This window comes from Haliotis cracherodii, unplaced genomic scaffold, assembly GCF_022045235.1.
Source record: "Haliotis cracherodii isolate W230 unplaced genomic scaffold, xgHalCrac1.p SCAF_3, whole genome shotgun sequence".
Taxonomy (NCBI): domain Eukaryota; kingdom Metazoa; phylum Mollusca; class Gastropoda; order Lepetellida; family Haliotidae; genus Haliotis; species Haliotis cracherodii.
Genome location: NW_027266286.1, coordinates 33,359,087 through 33,385,200, shown reverse-complemented (window position 1 = coordinate 33,385,200; position 26,114 = coordinate 33,359,087). Strand labels below are relative to the sequence as shown.

Sequence of the window (26,114 nt, the reverse complement as noted above, 5' to 3'; positions counted from 1 at the left end):
CTAGGGACAGACTTGTACTAACTCTGGTGAATGTGGTCCTGTTGAGTGATGTGGGGCTGAGAATTGAGAAGCACGGCACTGTGCTACTAGGGACAGACTTGTACTAACTCTGGTGAATGTGGTCCTGTTGAGTGATGTGGGACTGAGAATTGAGAAGCACGGCACAGTGCTACTAGGGACAGACTTGTACTAGCTCTGGTGAATGTGGTCCTGTTGAGTGATGTGAGGCTGAGAATTGAGAAGCACGGCACAGTGCTACTTGGGACAGACTTGTACTAACTCTGGTGAATGTGGTCCTGTTGAGTGATGTGGGGCTGAGAATTGAGAAGCACGGCACAGTGCTACTAGGGACAGACTTGTACTAACTCTGGTGAATGTGGTCCTGTTGAGTGATGTGGGGCTGAGAATTGAGAAGCACGGCACAGTGCTACTAGGGACAGACTTGTACTAACTCTGGTGAATGTGGTCCTGTTGAGTGATGTGGGGCTGAGAACTGAGAAGCACGGCACAGTAGTACTAGGGACAGGCTTGTACTAACTCTGGTGAATGTGGTCCTGTTGAGTGATGTGGGGCTGAGAATTGAGAAGCACGGCACAGTACTACTAGGGACAGACTTGTACTAACTCTGGTGAATGTGGTCCTGATCTTTGTTTTTTCATTTGTACATTGTGAAATGACATTGACCATTCATGTTTCAGTGTTGGATGAAGCCGATCGAATTCTGGACATGGGTTTTGCTCAGACCATGAATGCCATCATAGAGAATCTGCCTGCAGAAAGACAAACCCTTCTCTTCTCTGCCACACAGACCAAGTAGGTTAAGAAACAGTTGCATGGTTTGGACCCAAGAGTGGAGGTGTCATGATATGTCTGTCCCGTGTATCGAAACATATTGCTGGTGGCTCAGGGACAACCGTGGCCCAGTCATCTAAGGTGCTGCCATTAGTTATGCACAGTTTTGTCCAATGGTCATGCCAGGACACTCTGATCATGGGGTCTTATCCCAGATTTGCCCTGATTATGTTTCTATGTTTTTCAGCACCATAACCATGCTTGTGTGTAAATGTCCCAACACTTTCATCACTTTGGGTTGTCCTCCCAAGTAGGAGATAGTAAGGTAACGCTAGCCTGAGTAGGTGTCAGTACAGGTTATTACAAAATACACCTGATTAAGAAATGAATTGATATCTGGTTAGGCATAGTGTATCATCTGGTTGCAATTTACAATACATCAATACACGGTGTGGATTAAGCACTATGTTCTTCTTCTTCTGCTAGAATCAGCGTTAAACACAACTCACGCAGCGCAATTGTCGTAAGTCTATGTTAAAGTATACGAGTTACGATAACTTTAACGCTACGATAGCTTTGTGGTACGGACCACTGAATTCTGAGGCTGGGCCTTTGTTTGTTTTTTAATTTAATAAGTATCCACTTTTGATTTGTTTGAAGTATTATTCTGTTAAACACAATTGGAGTAATCTGTGTCGGCCTATTCACACATGACAGTGAAATATTTAAATAGAAATTATAACGGCAAATAATGAATTAATACTAACCTCACTGGCTTGTGAATAGTTCTAGTATACTAGATATCAGAACTGTTCACTCGTTCCATAAAATTGGTATTACATGGGAGTGAGTTTAGTATTCCATAATTTTTAAACTTATCCTATCTCACTTTATACAAATCTTCTTTCTTCTTCGATCCTCTGTGGAAACTTGCTTGAACCCTGTTTTGAGCTTCTAAATCAAAAACATTTGCCCGAACACACACCAGCATCTCTATGGTAATGACCAACAACTGGGTCAATTATGTGCTCTTGTGCACGGTCACCTTCCACGCTTTGACCACATACATCTCTCTACCAACTCATTACCTTTCTAATTGCCACCATGTGTTTTGACGTATTGCTTGGACCTAGAGAATACATTTTTGTTTTTTCAGAGACATTTGCGGTTTGAGACAGTCTACAACATGGGAAAGAAGGACACACTTCACACCTGTGCTAAATGCAGACATACTAATTTTACATCAGACCTGCACAAGTTGTGCTGCCATTATTGTGGCCAGTGTAATTTGGAATCTAGATGCACAGAGTGTCATTCCTTAAAAGATTCTGCTTTCCGTATCTACATCCAGAGATACCACAGATGAATCCTAGACCGCAGATCAAAGTCTAAAGAGTCCAGGAAATCATCATCTAAGAAAACAAAACTTGTTTTGCCCGTTCATTCTGAAAAGCCCATACACTCCATTACAGATTACGATGTGCCTGTCCCGATCTCACTGCTCATCGGTCTCTTTTGGTCTGTGCTACTCCCTGTTCTTGAGTCAACCCCATCTTTAAGTTCGGTGAACGCACTTTACTCTCCTCCGTTCAAGATCCCATTCTCAGAATTGTCACACTTACACGATCATAGGAGGAACAATATTCTGACTGCTCCTTCCAAGGCTACTCATCAGGATACTCCTGATCGTCTATCTCGGGATTGTCAGAAAGAAGCTACACGGGATCGAAGATAGGGGGCTAAGGATCAGGATATGCGCTCCCGCTCTAAGGATTGGCATTACCATCACCAGCCGGCAAGTAGGAGTGTTCACAATATGACACCCACGCAGCGTACTACCTGAGATACCAATACCCGTGCCCTCCAGGATTTGCAGATTACCGATCCACTACAGACCATGATTGTTCCCAGCTTCGTCATCCACCCCTTGCTAGACCTTACGGTGGTTCACCACCAGATTCAGATCAGGCACGTCACCACTCCCAAATTGGTACTCGTTCAGCACCAAAATCACCGGATTCCTGGGCCCACTTGCACAGAACAATCTTAGTTACAATTGATATTAGGCGGCTACAATCAACTTTACAATCACCATACAATTGTCCTATTCCACTTGCACAAACCGATCGAGAGGCTTCCAGAGGGGAAACTTTACAGATAAATGGCAAATAAGGCACTTTCCACCTCCAGTCGTTCTGTTACAGTGTCTCCTGTTGGGGACAGACTGGGAGTGTTTGTAGACAACTTGGGTATCCTCACAGATCCCCTTGTGACACAACTACTCCAGGGCCCACTTGCACAAAACGATCTAAGCGCTAATACTATTGTAAGCCTATGTTAAAGTTTGGGAGTTAGGATCATCTTAGCGCTAAGATCGCTTTGTGCAAGTGGGACCAGGAAGGATATCGACTACCAGTGATCGTCACTCCTACCATTATGTGCTAAGCTCTGCAGAGAGACTAACCGGCCAGACAACTACCAACTCTGATTCACACTATACGTACATTGGTATTAAACTTTTGCCACAGCCATTTCCTGCGACCCTGTGTTTTATGCACCAATCTTCCTTTCAGAAAGCAGTCTATAACTATGGCTTATCTTCAACATTAAGATTTTCAACTTGAAGAATTTGAAAATTCCACCTCATTTCTGCATGACATCGAGCACGCTCCTTTGAATGCTCATTCATCCCAGCAATTTCATGGTCAGTCTCAATCTACAAGATGCTTATCTGCACGTCCCCAACCACTGGGAGCTCTGCCATTTCCTTCGATTTATTTTCAGTGCCGCCATTACCAATCAAAGGTGCTCCCGTGTGGAATTTCTTCGGCAATGTGCCTATTTACCCCCCTTACTTGGCCAATCTTAAAATTCCTACATCTCCGTGGGGTCGTGTCCCATTCTTATCTCGCCGATTGCATTCAAGCGCACGCAGATGCTGATATCCTTTGTCAACAATTTGATTTCACACATTGTCTTCTACAACAGCTCGGCTAGTTGATCAACATCGACAAGTCCGAGTTCATTCCCACTCTGCGACTCAAATTCATCATGGCTCTCTTCGACACTCGACGAGCCACGATGTTTGTCTCTCACGACTGTAGGATGAAGATTCAACGATATGTTCCATTGGCACTCAAACAAACACTCCAGCTCAACAATGGCAACAGCTCATGGGACTCCTGACGTCAGAGCAAGCCCTCACCGGCTCACCGGCCGAGCCAAACTGTATCTACGAACACTTCAACACTTTCTCGCGCCATTCATCACGATCAACGATTGTTTAATGTAGATATGTCTACCGATCCATCTCCACCCACATCTACAATTGTGGTTAGTCGAATCAATTGTTTGCAGAATGTCTCTTTGAGGCCATTTGTCAGTGGCTCCATCCGGCCCTTGCAATGCTCTATCTATCCAGTTCAAATGCTCCAGAAGCGGAAGGGCATTCCTAGGTCTTTGCTGGGATTTTCTAGCAATGAATCAACTTCCTGGCCAGCCTGATCTGTTATTTACAATTGCCCCACTTTCATGAAATTTTAAGTATAAATTGATAAATTGATACTTATCCTATCTCACATGGATTATGCCCACCCGACCATCCCCGCATCTCAATTCCTCTAGCATTATAGCTCTAAGGAAGAGAATGAGTTGGTAGAGAGATGTATGTGGTCAAAGCGTGGAAGGTGACCGTGCACAAGAGCACGTAACTGACCCAGTTGTTGCTCAAAACCATAGAGATGCTGGTGTGTGTTCGGGCAAATGTTTTTGTTTTAGAAGTTGGAAGAAGAAAGAAGATATGTATAGTGTGAGATAGGATAAGTATGTAAATATTAAATTTATTATAAAATGTCCAATATTTTAATATTCATATCCTGATACAACAGCCCTAAGATAATCTTAGGTCCATCTTACCCTCCTCCTTCTGTAGGTTTTGAGCAGCTTCTAGATGAGAGTTCAGGTGCCATGTGCGTTCTGTGTTATGGGATTGAAGAGAGTGGCAATTTGCAATACGTTGAATCAGCATATATTATTATAAATATTCCAATTCATGTAATGTGTAAACTGTAATCCTTAAATTGCATGGTGTGTGGACTTGATAATGTTAATGTCATACTTGGAAGTAAAAATTCTGACAATGAAGTAACACTTTCTTTCATTGTCAGTACTTTTCCATTTATACATTCAAAGTGTATTGAAAATGGATGTCCTTATAAATACTTTGTCATAATTTTGCCTTGAAGGGGTTAATCAATGCCGTAAAAAGGCCCTAAGTTTGGTAGTTCATGTTTTGTATGAAGCACGTATGAACCACGTATGAACCATGTATGTTTAAATATTGCCTAATGGTTTCTAGGTTTATTTTATTTATTACAATCTATTTGCATTCTCAAGCAACTTTTGTCTTTCAGGTCGGTGAAAGATCTTGCACGCCTGAGTCTGGCCAACCCCATGTACGTGTCTGTCCATGAACACTCCCAACACAGCACTCCAGCCAAACTGACACAGGTAGTACTCTCGACACACAGCTAGACTAGTAGAACATGAATTTGTTCAAGAGGTTCAATCCCAATTTTCAACATGAATCTTTTTTTGTGTTAGTATTTAGTTCTAAGTATTTATGTCAGTGTTTGCGTTGTTCTCCCAAATAATTGGGTCCCCTGGAACACAGTAGGCGCGAAGCTATCTAGGGGGGGTTTGGGGGCATGCCTTTACGGCATTCTGAACTCTTATGTGATAGATGAAGCCAACATTTATCAAGGAAATTATCTGCTTGTAAAACATTAGTCCTGCACCATGACTGTGGAATATGTTTATTTTATGAAAACAACACCAATCTAGTAACGTATACAAAAGCAAGTCTAGCCAGCTCTAGCTAGGAAATCAGCATAGGGAAAATTATATGTTTTACCTTACCTGATGCTACACAGTGCTTTAGCTTCCCTACCTCATACAAACAGACAGTACTGGAACGAAGAGACAGTTTAAGCAGACTACAGCCCGTTCCTAGGCATCCATGAGTTATTCCCCTTGGCCCCTACTCCTCATATCCTTCTCTGTTGGCCCTACGGACAGACATGTACAGGAACAGAGTTCAACTTACCTTGTTAATTATCTTCAAATTTCGTTTTTAGGTGGCATTACATCCATATATCCTTTCCATGCTTGATACATCCGCTTGTTTGTGGTTTATATCTTGCAATTAGATTTTTATTCGCGGCTGCGTAGCTTTGCGCGTTTCGCGTCTCGGTCGCCATTTTAACTCTGCGTTAATGTCCTTTGTTTGCTATAGTTTTCTTAAACTATTGGTGAATCTCTCATTTATTTTGTTGATTATGGCTTTCTATTGACAGTCGCAGGTGCCCGCGCCTCGTGAGATATTTCGTCCCGTCGATCTTCTGGATACTCCTGACAAGTCTACTGCTCTCTTTGTCAAGCGCCATCATCAGCTATAGCTGGGAAAGGTCGCCAGTTATCTCCAGATCTTAGTCAGGCGTCACCGTATTGTCCTCAGGCCTCACCGGATTGTCACCAGCCAGCGGCGGACTGTCGCCTTGTTTCATAGCACTGAATTGTCGTCCGCTATCGCCAGGGTTGCCAGAGCTCGCCGGTCCGTTGGCAGTGCTCGCCGGATCGCCAGGCTCTCACCAGGCCATTGCCAGTGCCGAATCATCGCCATCTTTTGCCGGGCACTTCGCCTGCGCACGCCGGATCGTCGCCAGCTTTTGCCGGGCTCTTCGCCAGACTTTCGCCAGCTCCATATGTTACCGTACAGTCGCAAGGACGCCTCTTCGTCTCGCCAAACATCGCTGACACACTTCGTCATCTGGTGTCCCGGCACAGAGCGCCACACGTCTGGACTCCTCCATTACGTCACATCGCCACCCTTTGGATGATGAGTAACATTTTGTATCAGACTATGACAAAGCGTCTGTGACCAAGTCTCTCACTCCTGCTGATATGCCTGCTTGGCTTGTTGATCATCTCCCTTGTGCTTCGCCTGGGCAAGGCACCTCCCCCCAGGTGGAGCACAATGTTTCGGAGTCTGGAGAAGTTCTCCTCCCTCGTGACCCGTTTGTAGCTGATGTGGCCACGTCATTAAACACTGCTTTTACGACACTGCCTGTCCAGACATCGATTCAAGTTCCGAGATTTCGGAAGGAACACTATCCTTTCCACTTTATGACTTTTGCCAACATCTACTCTCCTGTTGATGAAGACGTTCGGAAGCTCGTCGGTTCTTCTCAGTCCAGTACCTCAGTTCTGATGTCAGATTCGCAAACTTGGTAGTATGGACGCCGCTCTCCGTCACTCTCTTTGTCCACTGTTGATGCGCCAACCTTGATCTGGGTCGGTGCTCTTCAACGAGATTTTTAGAATTTTATGTTTTTGTCGTTTCCATGGAAATATGATGAACTTAGGAAATTTGAGGGTTGTGCTCTTGTCCGGAGCATATTTCCTAAACCGTACAACCTAGCTTCACAAAACTTGGTACACTTAACAATCAGGCTCAGTAGTAGTGCCTTTTGCTATTTAGAGATTTTTAGAATTTTTTATTTTTGTCGTTTCCATGGAAATATGATGAACTTAGGAAATTTGAGTGTAGTGCTCTTGTCTGGACCATATCTCCTGAACCATACAACTTAGCTTCTCAAAAGTTTTTACACCTATCAAGCAGATTATGTAGTGGTGCCTTTGTTGTTAACAGAATTTTTCTTTTTTTTACTTTTTTTCAATTTAAATTGAAAATTGATGAACTTAGGGTAATGTCCTTGTCTGGAGCATATCTTCTAAACCATGTGACAGAGATTCACCAAACTTTATGCACATATCAATCATGTTCACTAGTAGTGCAGTTTTAATAACCTTCATTATATTTCTGGTTTTGGCATCAAGGAAAAAGATTTCCTTGCCAATCTAAATACATTTGAAGGAACACACAGTTTACCGACATGCCACGTCGGGGGGATATGTCATCTTCAGATGACTCTTGTTAAAATTTGAAACTGTTGACGACATACCTCGTTCCATTTAGGGAAACTTGGTGTCCAGATAGTAGCACATACACCATTGGATATTTCTTCATGAAACTTTGTATGCACATCATTATGAGATACACCCATTCAGGAATTATGATTGTTGTGCTGTATTGTAGTTCAGAGTTCTGAACATACGTGACAATACCGTCAGCAACTTCTGAATGACAATTCTGTCAATTGAAGGACACATTTGGTTGGTTGGTTGGTTGGTTGTTTGTTGTTTAACGCCGCACTCGGCAATATTCCAGCTTTATGATGGAATATTGTAATGTAATGTAAATAATCGAGTCTGGACCAGACAATCCATTGATTGATATCATGAGCATCGATCCACGCAATTGGGATCGATGTCAACGAGCCTGACCACCCGATCCCGTTAGTCACCTTTTACGACAAGCATAGTCACCTTTTACGGCAAGCATGGGTTGCTGAAGACCTATTCTACCCCGGAATCTTCACGGGTCGAAGGACACATTTACTAAGTGACTTGGTTGGAAGGTTTACAAACTGAAGGAATCATACAGTGTGGTGTAGTCATGGACAGTTGCTTCTGCCAGGGCCAATCATCATGTCAGCTGTACTAACAAGCTTCAGGACATACCAGTGTTTGTTTGGTGTAACAGGGATCAACCTGGTTATATCTCTTTTCGAGTCCCTGGCAAGATTTCCAAGATAATGGGGGATTCTCATATTACTCTGAAGAAAGTCATCCACTGACATCCAGAACGTTTGATTGTATTTCTTACAAATGCCAGAAAGCGATGATCATTGGTTTGAATCCTGGTTTGCCTCGATTATGTTCCTAGGTTTGTCAGCACCATACCTGTGCTTTCCTCCCTCCCGAAACTAGCCCCTACTTGAAGCAGCCCTCTAGCCCTTCTTGAAGCAGCCACTAGCCCCAACTTGAAGCAGCCACTAGCCCTTACTTGAAGCAGCCACTATCCCTTACCTGAAGCCGCTGTCTAGCTCTTACTTGAAGCATCCACTAGCCCTTACGTGAAGCAGCCCACTTGCCTTTACTTGAAGCAGCCTACTCACCTTTACTTGAAGCATCCCTCTAGTCTTTACTTGAAGCAGCCCCCTAGCCCTTACTTGAAGCAGCCCCCTAGCCCTTACTTGAAGCAGCCCACTTGCCTTTACTTGAAGCAGCCTACTCACCTTTATTTGAAGCATCCCTCTAGTCTTTACTTGAAGCATCCATAAGCCCTTACTTGAAGTGGCCCCCTAGCCTTTACTTGAAGCAACCACTAGCCTTTACTTGAAGCAGCCACTAGCCCTTACTTGAAGAAGCCCACTTGCCTTTACTTGAAGCAGCCCACTCGCCTTTACTTGAAGCAGCCCTATAGTCTTTACTTGAAGTATCCACTAGCCCTTACTTGAAGCAGCCCTCCAGCCCTTACTTGAAGCAGCCCATAGCCCTTAATTGAAGCAGCCACTAGCCTTTACTTGAAGCAGCCCTCCAGGCTTTACTTGAAACAACTACTAGCCCTTACTTGAAGCATCCACTAGCCTTTACTTGAAGCAGCCCTCCAGGCTTTACTTGAAGCAACCACTAGTTTATATATATACTGTGTCATATCTATATATAAAACTTCCAGGATTTTATATGTAAAATCCCAGGGATTGCACAAGTTGGGGATTTTATGAGATATAAAGATGTTGACAGGACAATGAAGGGGAAAGAGTGGCCCAGTTGTCTAAGGCATTGCAATTTGCCCTGCAGAGTTGTATCCCTTGGCAGTGCCAGTAAGCTATGATCATGGGTTTGAATCCTGGTATGCCTCAACTATGTTTCTAGGTTTGTCAGCACCATACCTGTGCTTTCCTCCCTCCCGAAACAAGCCCTTACTTGAAGCAGCTCCCAGAGCAGCCCTCTAGCCCCTACTTGAAGCAGCCACTAGCCCTTACTTGAAGCAGCCACTAGCCTTCACTTGAAGCAGCCCACTAGCCCCCACCGGGGCGGTCGGGTAGCCTAGTGGTTAAAGCGTTCGCTCGTCACGCTGAAGACCTGGGTTCGATTCCCGACATGGGTACAATGTGTGAAGCCCATTTCTGGTGTCCCCCGCCGTGATATTGCTGGAATATTGCTAAAAGCGGCGTAAAACCAAACTCACTCACTCACTCACTCACAAGCCCTCACTTGAAGCAACCCTCTAGCCTTTATTTGAAGTAGCCACTAGCCCTTACTTGAAGCAGCCCACACACTTTCTTGAAGCAGCCCACACACCTTTTCTTGAAGCAGCCCACTCGCCTTTACTTGAAGCAGCCCTATAGTCTTTACTTGAAGCATCCACTAGCCCTTACTTGAAGCAGCCCTCCAGCTCTTACTTGAAGCAGCCCATAGCCCTTAATTGAAGCAACCACTAGCCTTTACTTGAAGCAGCCCACCAGGCTTTACTTGAAACAACCACTAGCCCTTACTTGAAGCATCCACTAGCCTTTACTTGAAGCAGCCCTCCAGGCTTTACTTGAAGCAACCACTAGTTTATATATATACTGTGTCATATCTATATATAAAACTTCCAGGATTTTATATGTAAAATCCCAGGGATTGCACAAGTTGGGGATTTTATGAGATCTAAAGATGTTGACAGGACAATGGGATGACATCACTGGAGGTTTATAAAGGTGTGCAAGAAACTGATGATCAGTGGTTCATATCCCATGTTTGCCCTGATTTTGTTTCTAGGTTTGTCAGCACCCTACATAGATTTCATCAATGTGGTAAATGTCCAGGACATGCATCACTTAGGGCTTTCCTCTCACAACAAGCTGACACACCATGATATTTATGTAACTGAAATACTGGTCAAAGCAGCATTAGAACAAACTCACCCACCCACTCACAAGCTTTAGGACTAACCAGAGTTTTAATTGATGCAATGAGATGTATGACATATACATAGATATACATAGTTTTGCTATTTTATTAATGTATTCCTAATGATGTGGGATATATTGAAGATTTTATCTTATCGTTTATCAGTGCACACCAGTAGACCCATTGTGACAACTTGTCTACTCTGGGGGGTTATGTGTGTGCAAGATAAAATTCTCTCTTGTGTGATGTGCCTAGCATGATTGCAGGATACCAACATGAGATGGAATACATTGCTGTGTGTGTCATGTATTTGACACTCATTGTCATGCTCATGAAGGGGAAAGAGTGGCCCAGTTGTCTAAGGCACTGCAATTTGCCCTGCAGAGTTGTATCCCTCGGCAGTGCCAGTAAGCTATGATCATGGGTTTGAATCCTGGTATGCCTCAACTATGTTTCTAGGTTTGTCAGCACCATACCTGTGCTTTCATCCCTCCCGAAACAAGCCCTTACTTGAAGCAGCTCCCAGGGCAGCCCTCTAGCCCCTACTTGAAGCAGCCACTAGCCCTTACTTGAAACAGCCACTAGCCTTCACTTGAAGCAGCCCACTAGCCCTCACAGGAAGCAGCCACTAGCCTTCACTTGAAGCAACCCTCTAGCCTATATTTGAGGTAGCCACTAGCCCTTACTTGAAGCAGCCCACACACTTTTTCTTGAAGCAGCCCACACACCTTTTCTTGAAGCAGCCCACTCGCCTTTACTTGAAGCAGACTTTAGTCTTTACTTGAAGCAGCCCTCCAGCTCTTACTTGAAGAAGCTCATAGCCCTTACTTGAAGCAGCCACTAGCCTTTACTTGAAGCAGCCTTACAACCTTTACTTGAAGCAGCGACTAGCCTTTACTTGAAGCAGCCCTCCAGGCTTTACTTGAAGCAACCACTAGCCCTTACTTGAAGCAGCCATCTATCGCTTGCTGGAAGCATCCACTAGCCTTTACTTGAAGCAGCCACTAGCCCTTACTTGAAGCAGCCACTAGCCCTCACTTTAAGCAGCCATCTGTCTCTTACTTGAAGAAGCCCACCAGCTCTTACTTGATGGAGCCCTTCTGATCTTACTTGAATCAGCGCCAAATCTGTTACATAAAGTAACCCATAGCTCTATTTCTTACCTGAAGCAGCCAGTAGCCCTTACTTGAAGAAGCCCACTCACCTTTACTTGTAGCAGCTCACTTGCCTTTACTTGAAGCTGCCACTAGCTCTAACTTGAAGCAGCCCTCTAGCTATTATTTGAAGAAGCCACAAGCCTTTACTTGAAGCAGCTCTCTTGCCTTTACTTGAAGCGGCTCACTTGCCTTTACTTGAAACAGCCCTCTAGCTATTACTTGAAGAAGCCACTAGCCTTTACTTGAAGCAGCTCACTTGCCTTTACTTGAAGCAGCCACAAGCTCTTACTTGAAGCAGCCATCTATCGCTTACTTGAAGCATCCACTAGCCTTTACTTGAAGCAGCCTTCCAGCCTTTACTTGAAGCAACCACTAGCCCTTACTTGAAGCAGCCATCTATCTCTTACTTGAAGAAGCCCACCAGCTCTTACTTGATGGAGCCATTCTGATCTTACTTGAATCATCCCCAAATCTGTTACATAAAGTAACCCACAGCTCTATTTCTTACCTGAAGCAGCTCTCTATCTCTTATTTGAAGGAGTTCACTCACTAGTCTGCAGATATGAAGGTTGCAAGTATGATCAATGAAAATATAAAATCAATGATATTTGGTATTTAAAACTGGGGGAGTTTATATATATACTGTGTCATATCTATATATAAAACTTCCAGGATTTTATATGTAAAATCCCGGGGATTGCACAAGTTGGGGATTTTACGAGATCTAAAGATGTTGACAGGACAATGGGATGACATCACTGGAGGTTTATAAAGGTGTGCAAGAAACTGATGATCAGTGGTTCATATCCCATGTTTGCCCTGATTTTGTTTCTAGGTTTGTCAGCACCCTACATAGATTTCATCAATGTGGTAAATGTCTAGGACATGCATCACTTAGGGCTTTCCTCTCACAACAAGCTGACACACCATGATATTTATGTAACTGAAATACTGGTCAAAGCAGCATTAGAACAAACTCACCCACCCACTCTCAAGCTTTAGGACTAACCAGAGTTTTAATTGATGCAATGAGATGTATGACATATACATAGATATACATAGTTTTGCTATTTTATTAATGTATTCCTAATGATGTGGGATATATTGAAGATTTTATCTTATCGTTTATCAGTGCACACCAGTAGACCCATTGTGACAACTTGTCTACTCTGGGGGGTTATGTGTGTGCAAGATAAAATTCTCTCTTGTGTGATGTGCCTAGCATGATTGCAGGATACCAACATGAGATGGAATACATTGCTGTGTGTGTCATGTATTTGACACTCATTGTCATGCTCATGAAGGGGAAAGAGTGGCCCAGTTGTCTAAGGCACTGCAATTTGCCCTGCAGAGTTGTATCCCTTGGCAGTGCCAGTAAGCTATGATCATGGGTTTGAATCCTGGTATGCCTCAACTATGTTTCTAGGTTTGTCAGCACCATACCTGTGCTTTCCTCCCTCCCGAAACAAGCCCTTACTTGAAACAGCTCCCAGAGCAGCCCTCTAGCCCCTACTTGAAGCAGCCACTAGCCCTTACTTGAAGCAGCCACTAGCCTTCACTTGAAGCAGCCCACTAGCCCCCACCGGGGCGGTCGGGTAGCCTAGTGGTTAAAGCGTTCGCTCGTCACGCTGAAGACCTGGGTTCGATTCCCGACATGGGTACAATGTGTGAAGCCCATTTCTGGTGTCCCCCGCCGTGATATTGCTGGAATATTGCTAAAAGCGGCGTAAAACCAAACTCACTCACTCACTCACTCACAAGCCCTCACTTGAAGCAACCCTCTAGCCTTTATTTGAAGTAGCCACTAGCCCTTACTTGAAGCAGCCCACACACTTTCTTGAAGCAGCCCACACACCTTTTCTTGAAGCAGCCCACTCGCCTTTACTTGAAGCAGCCCTATAGTCTTTACTTGAAGCATCCACTAGCCCTTACTTGAAGCAGCCCTCCAGCTCTTACTTGAAGCAGCCCATAGCCCTTAATTGAAGCAACCACTAGCCTTTACTTGAAGCAGCCCACCAGGCTTTACTTGAAACAACCACTAGCCCTTACTTGAAGCATCCACTAGCCTTTACTTGAAGCAGCCCTCCAGGCTTTACTTGAAGCAACCACTAGTTTATATATATACTGTGTCATATCTATATATAAAACTTCCAGGATTTTATATGTAAAATCCCAGGGATTGCACAAGTTGGGGATTTTATGAGATCTAAAGATGTTGACAGGACAATGGGATGACATCACTGGAGGTTTATAAAGGTGTGCAAGAAACTGATGATCAGTGGTTCATATCCCATGTTTGCCCTGATTTTGTTTCTAGGTTTGTCAGCACCCTACATAGATTTCATCAATGTGGTAAATGTCCAGGACATGCATCACTTAGGGCTTTCCTCTCACAACAAGCTGACACACCATGATATTTATGTAACTGAAATACTGGTCAAAGCAGCATTAGAACAAACTCACCCACCCACTCACAAGCTTTAGGACTAACCAGAGTTTTAATTGATGCAATGAGATGTATGACATATACATAGATATACATAGTTTTGCTATTTTATTAATGTATTCCTAATGATGTGGGATATATTGAAGATTTTATCTTATCGTTTATCAGTGCACACCAGTAGACCCATTGTGACAACTTGTCTACTCTGGGGGGTTATGTGTGTGCAAGATAAAATTCTCTCTTGTGTGATGTGCCTAGCATGATTGCAGGATACCAACATGAGATGGAATACATTGCTGTGTGTGTCATGTATTTGACACTCATTGTCATGCTCATGAAGGGGAAAGAGTGGCCCAGTTGTCTAAGGCACTGCAATTTGCCCTGCAGAGTTGTATCCCTCGGCAGTGCCAGTAAGCTATGATCATGGGTTTGAATCCTGGTATGCCTCAACTATGTTTCTAGGTTTGTCAGCACCATACCTGTGCTTTCATCCCTCCCGAAACAAGCCCTTACTTGAAGCAGCTCCCAGAGCAGCCCTCTAGCCCCTACTTGAAGCAGCCACTAGCCCTTACTTGAAACAGCCACTAGCCTTCACTTGAAGCAGCCCACTAGCCCTCACAGGAAGCAGCCACTAGCCTTCACTTGAAGCAACCCTCTAGCCTATATTTGAGGTAGCCACTAGCCCTTACTTGAAGCAGCCCACACACTTTTTCTTGAAGCAGCCCACACACCTTTTCTTGAAGCAGCCCACTCGCCTTTACTTGAAGCAGACTTTAGTCTTTACTTGAAGCAGCCCTCCAGCTCTTACTTGAAGAAGCTCATAGCCCTTACTTGAAGCAGCCACTAGCCTTTACTTGAAGCAGCCTTACAACCTTTACTTGAAGCAGCGACTAGCCTTTACTTGAAGCAGCCCTCCAGGCTTTACTTGAAGCAACCACTAGCCCTTACTTGAAGCAGCCATCTATCGCTTACTTGAAGCATCCACTAGCCTTTACTTGAAGCAGCCACTAGCCCTTACTTGAAGCAGCCACTAGCCCTCACTTTAAGCAGCCATCTGTCTCTTACTTGAAGAAGCCCACCAGCTCTTACTTGATGGAGCCCTTCTGATCTTACTTGAATCAGCGCCAAATCTGTTACATAAAGTAACCCATAGCTCTATTTCTTACCTGAAGCAGCCAGTAGCCCTTACTTGAAGAAGCCCACTCACCTTTACTTGTAGCAGCTCACTTGCCTTTACTTGAAGCTGCCACTAGCTCTAACTTGAAGCAGCCTTCTAGCTATTATTTGAAGAAGCCACAAGCCTTTACTTGAAGCAGCTCTCTTGCCTTTACTTGAAGCGGCTCACTTGCCTTTACTTGAAACAGCCCTCTAGCTATTACTTGAAGAAGCCACTAGCCTTTACTTGAAGCAGCTCACTTGCCTTTACTTGAAGCAGCCACAAGCTCTTACTTGAAGCAGCCATCTATCGCTTACTTGAAGCATCCACTAGCCTTTACTTGAAGCAGCCTTCCAGCCTTTACTTGAAGCAACCACTAGCCCTTACTTGAAGCAGCCATCTATCTCTTACTTGAAGAAGCCCACCAGCTCTTACTTGATGGAGCCATTCTGATCTTACTTGAATCATCCCCAAATCTGTTACATAAAGTAACCCACAGCTCTATTTCTTACCTGAAGCAGCTCTCTATCTCTTATTTGAAGGAGTTCACTCACTAGTCTGCAGATATGAAGGTTGCAAGTATGATCAATGAAAATATAAAATCAATGATATTTGGTATTTAAAACTGGGGGAGTTTATATATATACTGTGTCATATCTATATATAAAACTTCCAGGATTTTATATATAAAATCCCGGGGATTGCACAAGTTGGGGATTTTACGAGATCTAAAGATGTTGACAGGACAATGGGATGACATCACTGGAGGTTTATAAAGGTGTGCAAGAAACTGATGATCAGTGGTTCATATCCCATGTTTGCCCTGATTTTGTTTCTAGGTTTGTCAGCACCCTACATAGATTTCATCAATGTGGTAAATGTCCAGGACATGCATCACTTAGGGCTTTCCTCTCACAACAAGCTGACACACCATGATATTTATGTAACTGAAATACTGGTCAAAGCAGCATTAGAACAAACTCACCCACCCACTCTCAAGCTTTAGGACTAACCAGAGTTTTAATTGATGCAATGAGATGTATGACATATACATAGATATACATAGTTTTGCTATTTTATTAATGTATTCCTAATGATGTGGGATATATTGAAGATTTTATCTTATCGTTTATCAGTGCACACCAGTAGACCCATTGTGACAACTTGTCTACTCTGGGGGGTTATGAGTGTGCAAGATAAAATTCTCTCTTGTGTGATGTGCCTAGCATGATTGTAGGATACCAACATGAGATGGAATACATTGCTGTGTGTGTCATGTATTTGACACTCATTGTCATGCTCATGAAGGGGAAAGAGTGGCCCAGTTGTCTAAGGCACTGCAATTTGCCCTGCAGAGTTGTATCCCTTGGCAGTGCCAGTAAGCTATGATCATGGGTTTGAATCCAGGTATGCCTCAACTATGTTTCTAGGTTTGTCAGCACCATACCTGTGCTTTCCTCCCTCCCGAAACAAGCCCTTACTTGAAGCAGCTCCCAGAGCAGCCCTCTAGCCCCTACTTGAAGCAGCCACTAGCCCTTACTTGAAGCAGCCACTAGCCTTCACTTGAAGCAGCCCACTAGCCCCCACCGGGGCGGTCGGGTAGCCTAGTGGTTAAAGCGTTCGCTCGTCACGCTGAAGACCTGGGTTCGATTCCCGACATGGGTACAATGTGTGAAGCCCATTTCTGGTGTCCCCCGCCGTGATATTGCTGGAATATTGCTAAAAGCGGCGTAAAACCAAACTCACTCACTCACTCACTCACTCACAAGCCCTCACTTGAAGCATCCACTAGCCTTTACTTGAAGCAGCCTTCCAGCCTTTACTTGAAGCAACCACTAGCCCTTACTTGAAGCAGCCATCTATCTCTTACTTGAAGAAGCCCACCAGCTCTTACTTGATGGAGCCATTCTGATCTTACTTGAATCATCCCCAAATCTGTTACATAAAGTAACCCACAGCTCTATTTCTTACCTGAAGCAGCTCTCTATCTCTTATTTGAAGGAGTTCACTCACTAGTCTGCAGATGTGAAGGTTGCAAGTATGATCAATGAAAATATAAAATCAATGATATTTGGTATTTAAAACTGGGGGAGTTTATATATATACTGTGTCATATCTATATATAAAACTTCCAGGATTTTATATATAAAATCCCGGGGATTGCACAAGTTGGGGATTTTACGAGATCTAAAGATGTTGACAGGACAATGGGATGACATCACTGGAGGTTTATAAAGGTGTGCAAGAAACTGATGATCAGTGGTTCATATCCCATGTTTGCCCTGATTTTGTTTCTAGGTTTGTCAGCACCCTACATAGATTTCATCAATGTGGTAAATGTCCAGGACATGCATCACTTAGGGCTTTCCTCTCACAACAAGCTGACACACCATGATATTTATGTAACTGAAATACTGGTCAAAGCAGCATTAGAACAAACTCACCCACCCACTCTCAAGCTTTAGGACTAACCAGAGTTTTAATTGATGCAATGAGATGTATGACATATACATAGATATACATAGTTTTGCTATTTTATTAATGTATTCCTAATGATGTGGGATATATTGAAGATTTTATCTTATCGTTTATCAGTGCACACCAGTAGACCCATTGTGACAACTTGTCTACTCTGGGGGGTTATGTGTGTGCAAGATAAAATTCTCTCTTGTGTGATGTGCCTAGCATGATTGCAGGATACCAACATGAGATGGAATACATTGCTGTGTGTGTCATGTATTTGACACTCATTGTCATGCTCATGAAGGGGAAAGAGTGGCCCAGTTGTCTAAGGCACTGCAATTTGCCCTGCAGAGTTGTATCCCTTGGCAGTGCCAGTAAGCTATGATCATGGGTTTGAATCCAGGTATGCCTCAACTATGTTTCTAGGTTTGTCAGCACCATACCTGTGCTTTCCTCCCTCCCGAAACAAGCCCTTACTTGAAGCAGCTCCCAGAGCAGCCCTCTAGCCCCTACTTGAAGCAGCCACTAGCCCTTACTTGAAGCAGCCACTAGCCTTCACTTGAAGCAGCCCACTAGCCCCCACCGGGGCGGTCGGGTAGCCTAGTGGTTAAAGCGTTCGCTCGTCACGCTGAAGACCTGGGTTCGATTCCCGACATGGGTACAATGTGTGAAGCCCATTTCTGGTGTCCCCCACCGTGATATTGCTGGAATATTGCTAAAAGCGGCGTAAAACCAAACTCACTCACTCACTCACTCACTCACAAGCCCTCACTTGAAGCATCCACTAGCCTTTACTTGAAGCAGCCTTCCAGCCTTTACTTGAAGCAACCACTAGCCCTTACTTGAAGCAGCCATCTATCTCTTACTTGAAGAAGCCCACCAGCTCTTACTTGATGGAGCCATTCTGATCTTACTTGAATCATCCCCAAATCTGTTACATAAAGTAACCCACAGCTCTATTTCTTACCTGAAGCAGCTCTCTATCTCTTATTTGAAGGAGTTCACTCACTAGTCTGCAGATGTGAAGGTTGCAAGTATGATCAATGAAAATATAAAATCAATGATATTTGGTATTTAAAACTGGGGGAGTTTATATATATACTGTGTCATATCTATATATAAAACTTCCAGGATTTTATATATAAAATCCCGGGGATTGCACAAGTTGGGGATTTTACGAGATCTAAAGATGTTGACAGGACAATGGGATGACATCACTGGAGGTTTATAAAGGTGTGCAAGAAACTGATGATCAGTGGTTCATATCCCATGTTTGCCCTGATTTTGTTTCTAGGTTTGTCAGCACCCTACATAGATTTCATCAATGTGGTAAATGTCCAGGACATGCATCACTTAGGGCTTTCCTCTCACAACAAGCTGACACACCATGATATTTATGTAACTGAAATACTGGTCAAAGCAGCATTAGAACAAACTCACCCACCCACTCACAAGCTTTAGGACTAACCAGAGTTTTAATTGATGCAATGAGATGTATGACATATACATAGATATACATAGTTTTGCTATTTTATTAATGTATTCCTAATGATGTGGGATATATTGAAGATTTTATCTTATCGTTTATCAGTGCACACCAGTAGACCCATTGTGACAACTTGTCTACTCTGGGGGGTTATGAGTGTGCAAGATAAAATTCTCTCTTGTGTGATGTGCCTAGCATGATTGTAGGATACCAACATGAGATGGAATACATTGCTGTGTGTGTCATGTATTTGACACTCATTGTCATGCTCATGAAGGGGAAAGAGTGGCCCAGTTGTCTAAGGCACTGCAATTTGCCCTGCAGAGTTGTATCCCTTGGCAGTGCCAGTAAGCTATGATCATGGGTTTGAATCCAGGTATGCCTCAACTATGTTTCTAGGTTTGTCAGCACCATACCTGTGCTTTCCTCCCTCCCGAAACAAGCCCTTACTTGAAGCAGCTCCCAGAGCTGCCCTCTAGCCCCTACTTGAAGCAGCCACTAGCCCTTACTTGAAGCAGCCACTAGCCTTCACTTGAAGCAGCCCACTAGCCCCCACCGGGGCGGTCGGGTAGCCTAGTGGTTAAAGCGTTCGCTCGTCACGCTGAAGACCTGGGTTCGATTCCCGACATGGGTACAATGTGTGAAGCCCATTTCTGGTGTCCCCCGCCGTGATATTGCTGGAATATTGCTAAAAGCGGCGTAAAACCAAACTCACTCACTCACTCACTCACTCACAAGCCCTCACTTGAAGCATCCACTAGCCTTTACTTGAAGCAGCCTTCCAGCCTTTACTTGAAGCAACCACTAGCCCTTACTTGAAGCAGCCATCTATCTCTTACTTGAAGAAGCCCACCAGCTCTTACTTGATGGAGCCATTCTGATCTTACTTGAATCATCCCCAAATCTGTTACATAAAGTAACCCACAGCTCTATTTCTTACCTGAAGCAGCTCTCTATCTCTTATTTGAAGGAGTTCACTCACTAGTCTGCAGATGTGAAGGTTGCAAGTATGATCAATGAAAATATAAAATCAATGATATTTGGTATTTAAAACTGGGGGAGTTTATATATATACTGTGTCATATCTATATATAAAACTTCCAGGATTTTATATATAAAATCCCGGGGATTGCACAAGTTGGGGATTTTACGAGATCTAAAGATGTTGACAGGACAATGGGATGACATCACTGGAGGTTTATAAAGGTGTGCAAGAAACTGATGATCAGTGGTTCATATCCCATGTTTGCCCTGATTTTGTTTCTAGGTTTGTCAGCACCCTACATAGATTTCATCAATGTGGTAAATGTCCAGGACATGCATCACTTAGGGCTTTCCTCTCACAACAAGCTGACACACCATGATATTTATGTAACTGAAATACTGGTCAAAGCAGCATTAGAACAAACTCACCCACCCACTCTCAAGCTTTAGGACTAACCAGAGTTTTAATTGATGCAATGAGATGTATGACATATACATAGATATACATAGTTTTGCTATTTTATTAATGTATTCCTAATGATGTGGGATATATTGAAGATTTTATCTTATCGTTTATCAGTGCACACCAGTAGACCCATTGTGACAACTTGTCTACTCTGGGGGGTTATGTGTGTGCAAGATAAAATTCTCTCTTGTGTGATGTGCCTAGCATGATTGCAGGATACCAACATGAGATGGAATACATTGCTGTGTGTGTCATGTATTTGACACTCATTGTCATGCTCATGAAGGGGAAAGAGTGGCCCAGTTGTCTAAGGCACTGCAATTTGCCCTGCAGAGTTGTATCCCTTGGCAGTGCCAGTAAGCTATGATCATGGGTTTGAATCCAGGTATGCCTCAACTATGTTTCTAGGTTTGTCAGCACCATACCTGTGCTTTCCTCCCTCCCGAAACAAGCCCTTACTTGAAGCAGCTCCCAGAGCAGCCCTCTAGCCCCTACTTGAAGCAGCCACTAGCCCTTACTTGAAGCAGCCACTAGCCTTCACTTGAAGCAGCCCACTAGCCCCCACCGGGGCGGTCGGGTAGCCTAGTGGTTAAAGCGTTCGCTCGTCACGCTGAAGACCTGGGTTCGATTCCCGACATGGGTACAATGTGTGAAGCCCATTTCTGGTGTCCCCCACCGTGATATTGCTGGAATATTGCTAAAAGCGGCGTAAAACCAAACTCACTCACTCACTCACTCACTCACAAGCCCTCACTTGAAGCATCCACTAGCCTTTACTTGAAGCAGCCTTCCAGCCTTTACTTGAAGCAACCACTAGCCCTTACTTGAAGCAGCCATCTATCTCTTACTTGAAGAAGCCCACCAGCTCTTACTTGATGGAGCCATTCTGATCTTACTTGAATCATCCCCAAATCTGTTACATAAAGTAACCCACAGCTCTATTTCTTACCTGAAGCAGCTCTCTATCTCTTATTTGAAGGAGTTCACTCACTAGTCTGCAGATGTGAAGGTTGCAAGTATGATCAATGAAAATATAAAATCAATGATATTTGGTATTTAAAACTGGGGGAGTTTATATATATACTGTGTCATATCTATATATAAAACTTCCAGGATTTTATATATAAAATCCCGGGGATTGCACAAGTTGGGGATTTTACGAGATCTAAAGATGTTGACAGGACAATGGGATGACATCACTGGAGGTTTATAAAGGTGTGCAAGAAACTGATGATCAGTGGTTCATATCCCATGTTTGCCCTGATTTTGTTTCTAGGTTTGTCAGCACCCTACATAGATTTCATCAATGTGGTAAATGTCCAGGACATGCATCACTTAGGGCTTTCCTCTCACAACAAGCTGACACACCATGATATTTATGTAACTGAAATACTGGTCAAAGCAGCATTAGAACAAACTCACCCACCCACTCACAAGCTTTAGGACTAACCAGAGTTTTAATTGATGCAATGAGATGTATGACATATACATAGATATACATAGTTTTGCTATTTTATTAATGTATTCCTAATGATGTGGGATATATTGAAGATTTTATCTTATCGTTTATCAGTGCACACCAGTAGACCCATTGTGACAACTTGTCTACTCTGGGGGGTTATGTGTGTGCAAGATAAAATTCTCTCTTGTGTGATGTGCCTAGCATGATTGCAGGATACCAACATGAGATGGAATACATTGCTGTGTGTGTCATGTATTTGACACTCATTGTCATGCTCATGAAGGGGAAAGAGTGGCCCAGTTGTCTAAGGCACTGCAATTTGCCCTGCAGAGTTGTATCCCTTGGCAGTGCCAGTAAGCTATGATCATGGGTTTGAATCCAGGTATGCCTCAACTATGTTTCTAGGTTTGTCAGCACCATACCTGTGCTTTCCTCCCTCCCGAAACAAGCCCTTACTTGAAGCAGCTCCCAGAGCAGCCCTCTAGCCCCTACTTGAAGCAGCCACTAGCCCTTACTTGAAGCAGCCACTAGCCTTCACTTGAAGCAGCCCACTAGCCCCCACCGGGGCGGTCGGGTAGCCTAGTGGTTAAAGCGTTCGCTCGTCACGCTGAAGACCTGGGTTCGATTCCCGACATGGGTACAATGTGTGAAGCCCATTTCTGGTGTCCCCCACCGTGATATTGCTGGAATATTGCTAAAAGCGGCGTAAAACCAAACTCACTCACTCACTCACTCACTCACAAGCCCTCACTTGAAGCATCCACTAGCCTTTACTTGAAGCAGCCTTCCAGCCTTTACTTGAAGCAACCACTAGCCCTTACTTGAAGCAGCCATCTATCTCTTACTTGAAGAAGCCCACCAGCTCTTACTTGATGGAGCCATTCTGATCTTACTTGAATCATCCCCAAATCTGTTACATAAAGTAACCCACAGCTCTATTTCTTACCTGAAGCAGCTCTCTATCTCTTATTTGAAGGAGTTCACTCACTAGTCTGCAGATGTGAAGGTTGCAAGTATGATCAATGAAAATATAAAATCAATGATATTTGGTATTTAAAACTGGGGGAGTTTATATATATACTGTGTCATATCTATATATAAAACTTCCAGGATTTTATATATAAAATCCCGGGGATTGCACAAGTTGGGGATTTTACGAGATCTAAAGATGTTGACAGGACAATGGGATGACATCACTGGAGGTTTATAAAGGTGTGCAAGAAACTGATGATCAGTGGTTCATATCCCATGTTTGCCCTGATTTTGTTTCTAGGTTTGTCAGCACCCTACATAGATTTCATCAATGTGGTAAATGTCCAGGACATGCATCACTTAGGGCTTTCCTCTCACAACAAGCTGACACACCATGATATTTATGTAACTGAAATACTGGTCAAAGCAGCATTAGAACAAACTCACCCACCCACTCACAAGCTTTAGGACTAACCAGAGTTTTAATTGATGCAATGAGATGTATGACATATACATAGATATACATAGTTTTGCTATTTTATTAATGTATTCCTAATGATGTGGGATATATTGAAGATTTTATCTTATCGTTTATCAGTGCACACCAGTAGACCCATTGTGACAACTTGTCTACTCTGGGGGGTTATGTGTGTGCAAGATAAAATTCTCTCTTGTGTGATGTGCCTAGCATGATTGCAGGATACCAACATGAGATGGAATACATTGCTGTGTGTGTCATGTATTTGACACTCATTGTCATGCTCATGAAGGGGAAAGAGTGGCCCAGTTGTCTAAGGCACTGCAATTTGCCCTGCAGAGTTGTATCCCTTGGCAGTGCCAGTAAGCTATGATCATGGGTTTGAATCCAGGTATGCCTCAACTATGTTTCTAGGTTTGTCAGCACCATACCTGTGCTTTCCTCCCTCCCGAAACAAGCCCTTACTTGAAGCAGCTCCCAGAGCAGCCCTCTAGCCCCTACTTGAAGCAGCCACTAGCCCTTACTTGAAGCAGCCACTAGCCTTCACTTGAAGCAGCCCACTAGCCCCCACCGGGGCGGTCGGGTAGCCTAGTGGTTAAAGCGTTCGCTCGTCACGCTGAAGACCTGGGTTCGATTCCCGACATGGGTACAATGTGTGAAGCCCATTTCTGGTGTCCCCCACCGTGATATTGCTGGAATATTGCTAAAAGCGGCGTAAAACCAAACTCACTCACTCACTCACTCACTCACAAGCCCTCACTTGAAGCATCCACTAGCCTTTACTTGAAGCAGCCTTCCAGCCTTTACTTGAAGCAACCACTAGCCCTTACTTGAAGCAGCCATCTATCTCTTACTTGAAGAAGCCCACCAGCTCTTACTTGATGGAGCCATTCTGATCTTACTTGAATCATCCCCAAATCTGTTACATAAAGTAACCCACAGCTCTATTTCTTACCTGAAGCAGCTCTCTATCTCTTATTTGAAGGAGTTCACTCACTAGTCTGCAGATGTGAAGGTTGCAAGTATGATCAATGAAAATATAAAATCAATGATATTTGGTATTTAAAACTGGGGGAGTTTATATATATACTGTGTCATATCTATATATAAAACTTCCAGGATTTTATATATAAAATCCCGGGGATTGCACAAGTTGGGGATTTTACGAGATCTAAAGATGTTGACAGGACAATGGGATGACATCACTGGAGGTTTATAAAGGTGTGCAAGAAACTGATGATCAGTGGTTCATATCCCATGTTTGCCCTGATTTTGTTTCTAGGTTTGTCAGCACCCTACATAGATTTCATCAATGTGGTAAATGTCCAGGACATGCATCACTTAGGGCTTTCCTCTCACAACAAGCTGACACACCATGATATTTATGTAACTGAAATACTGGTCAAAGCAGCATTAGAACAAACTCACCCACCCACTCACAAGCTTTAGGACTAACCAGAGTTTTAATTGATGCAATGAGATGTATGACATATACATAGATATACATAGTTTTGCTATTTTATTAATGTATTCCTAATGATGTGGGATATATTGAAGATTTTATCTTATCGTTTATCAGTGCACACCAGTAGACCCATTGTGACAACTTGTCTACTCTGGGGGGTTATGTGTGTGCAAGATAAAATTCTCTCTTGTGTGATGTGCCTAGCATGATTGCAGGATACCAACATGAGATGGAATACATTGCTGTGTGTGTCATGTATTTGACACTCATTGTCATGCTCATGAAGGGGAAAGAGTGGCCCAGTTGTCTAAGGCACTGCAATTTGCCCTGCAGAGTTGTATCCCTTGGCAGTGCCAGTAAGCTATGATCATGGGTTTGAATCCTGGTATGCCTCAACTATGTTTCTAGGTTTGTCAGCACCATACCTGTGCTTTCCTCCCTCCCGAAACAAGCCCTTACTTGAAGCAGCTCCCAGAGCAGCCCTCTAGCCCCTACTTGAAGCAGCCACTAGCCCTTACTTGAAGCAGCCACTAGCCTTCACTTGAAGCAGCCCACTAGCCCCCACCGGGGCGGTCGGGTAGCCTAGTGGTTAAAGCGTTCGCTCGTCACGCTGAAGACCTGGGTTCGATTCCCGACATGGGTACAATGTGTGAAGCCCATTTCTGGTGTCCCCCACCGTGATATTGCTGGAATATTGCTAAAAGCGGCGTAAAACCAAACTCACTCACTCACTCACTCACTCACAAGCCCTCACTTGAAGCATCCACTAGCCTTTACTTGAAGCAGCCTTCCAGCCTTTACTTGAAGCAACCACTAGCCCTTACTTGAAGCAGCCATCTATCTCTTACTTGAAGAAGCCCACCAGCTCTTACTTGATGGAGCCATTCTGATCTTACTTGAATCATCCCCAAATCTGTTACATAAAG

At 43.7% G+C, this 26,114-nt stretch overlaps 1 protein-coding gene across 2 annotated transcripts in view; it reads left to right on the top strand.

Annotated features, from left to right (window-relative positions):
• Positions 1–26,114, top strand: part of LOC139473887 (probable ATP-dependent RNA helicase DDX10) — an 83,391-nt gene that overhangs the window by 19,029 nt on the left and 38,248 nt on the right. For both annotated transcript variants that reach the window (XM_071256680.1, XM_071256681.1), the window contains 2 exons: positions 699–813; positions 5,205–5,301. In XM_071256680.1, the coding sequence (XP_071112781.1) occupies positions 699–813; positions 5,205–5,301 (212 nt within the window). The remainder of the gene's footprint in view (positions 1–698; positions 814–5,204; positions 5,302–26,114) is intronic.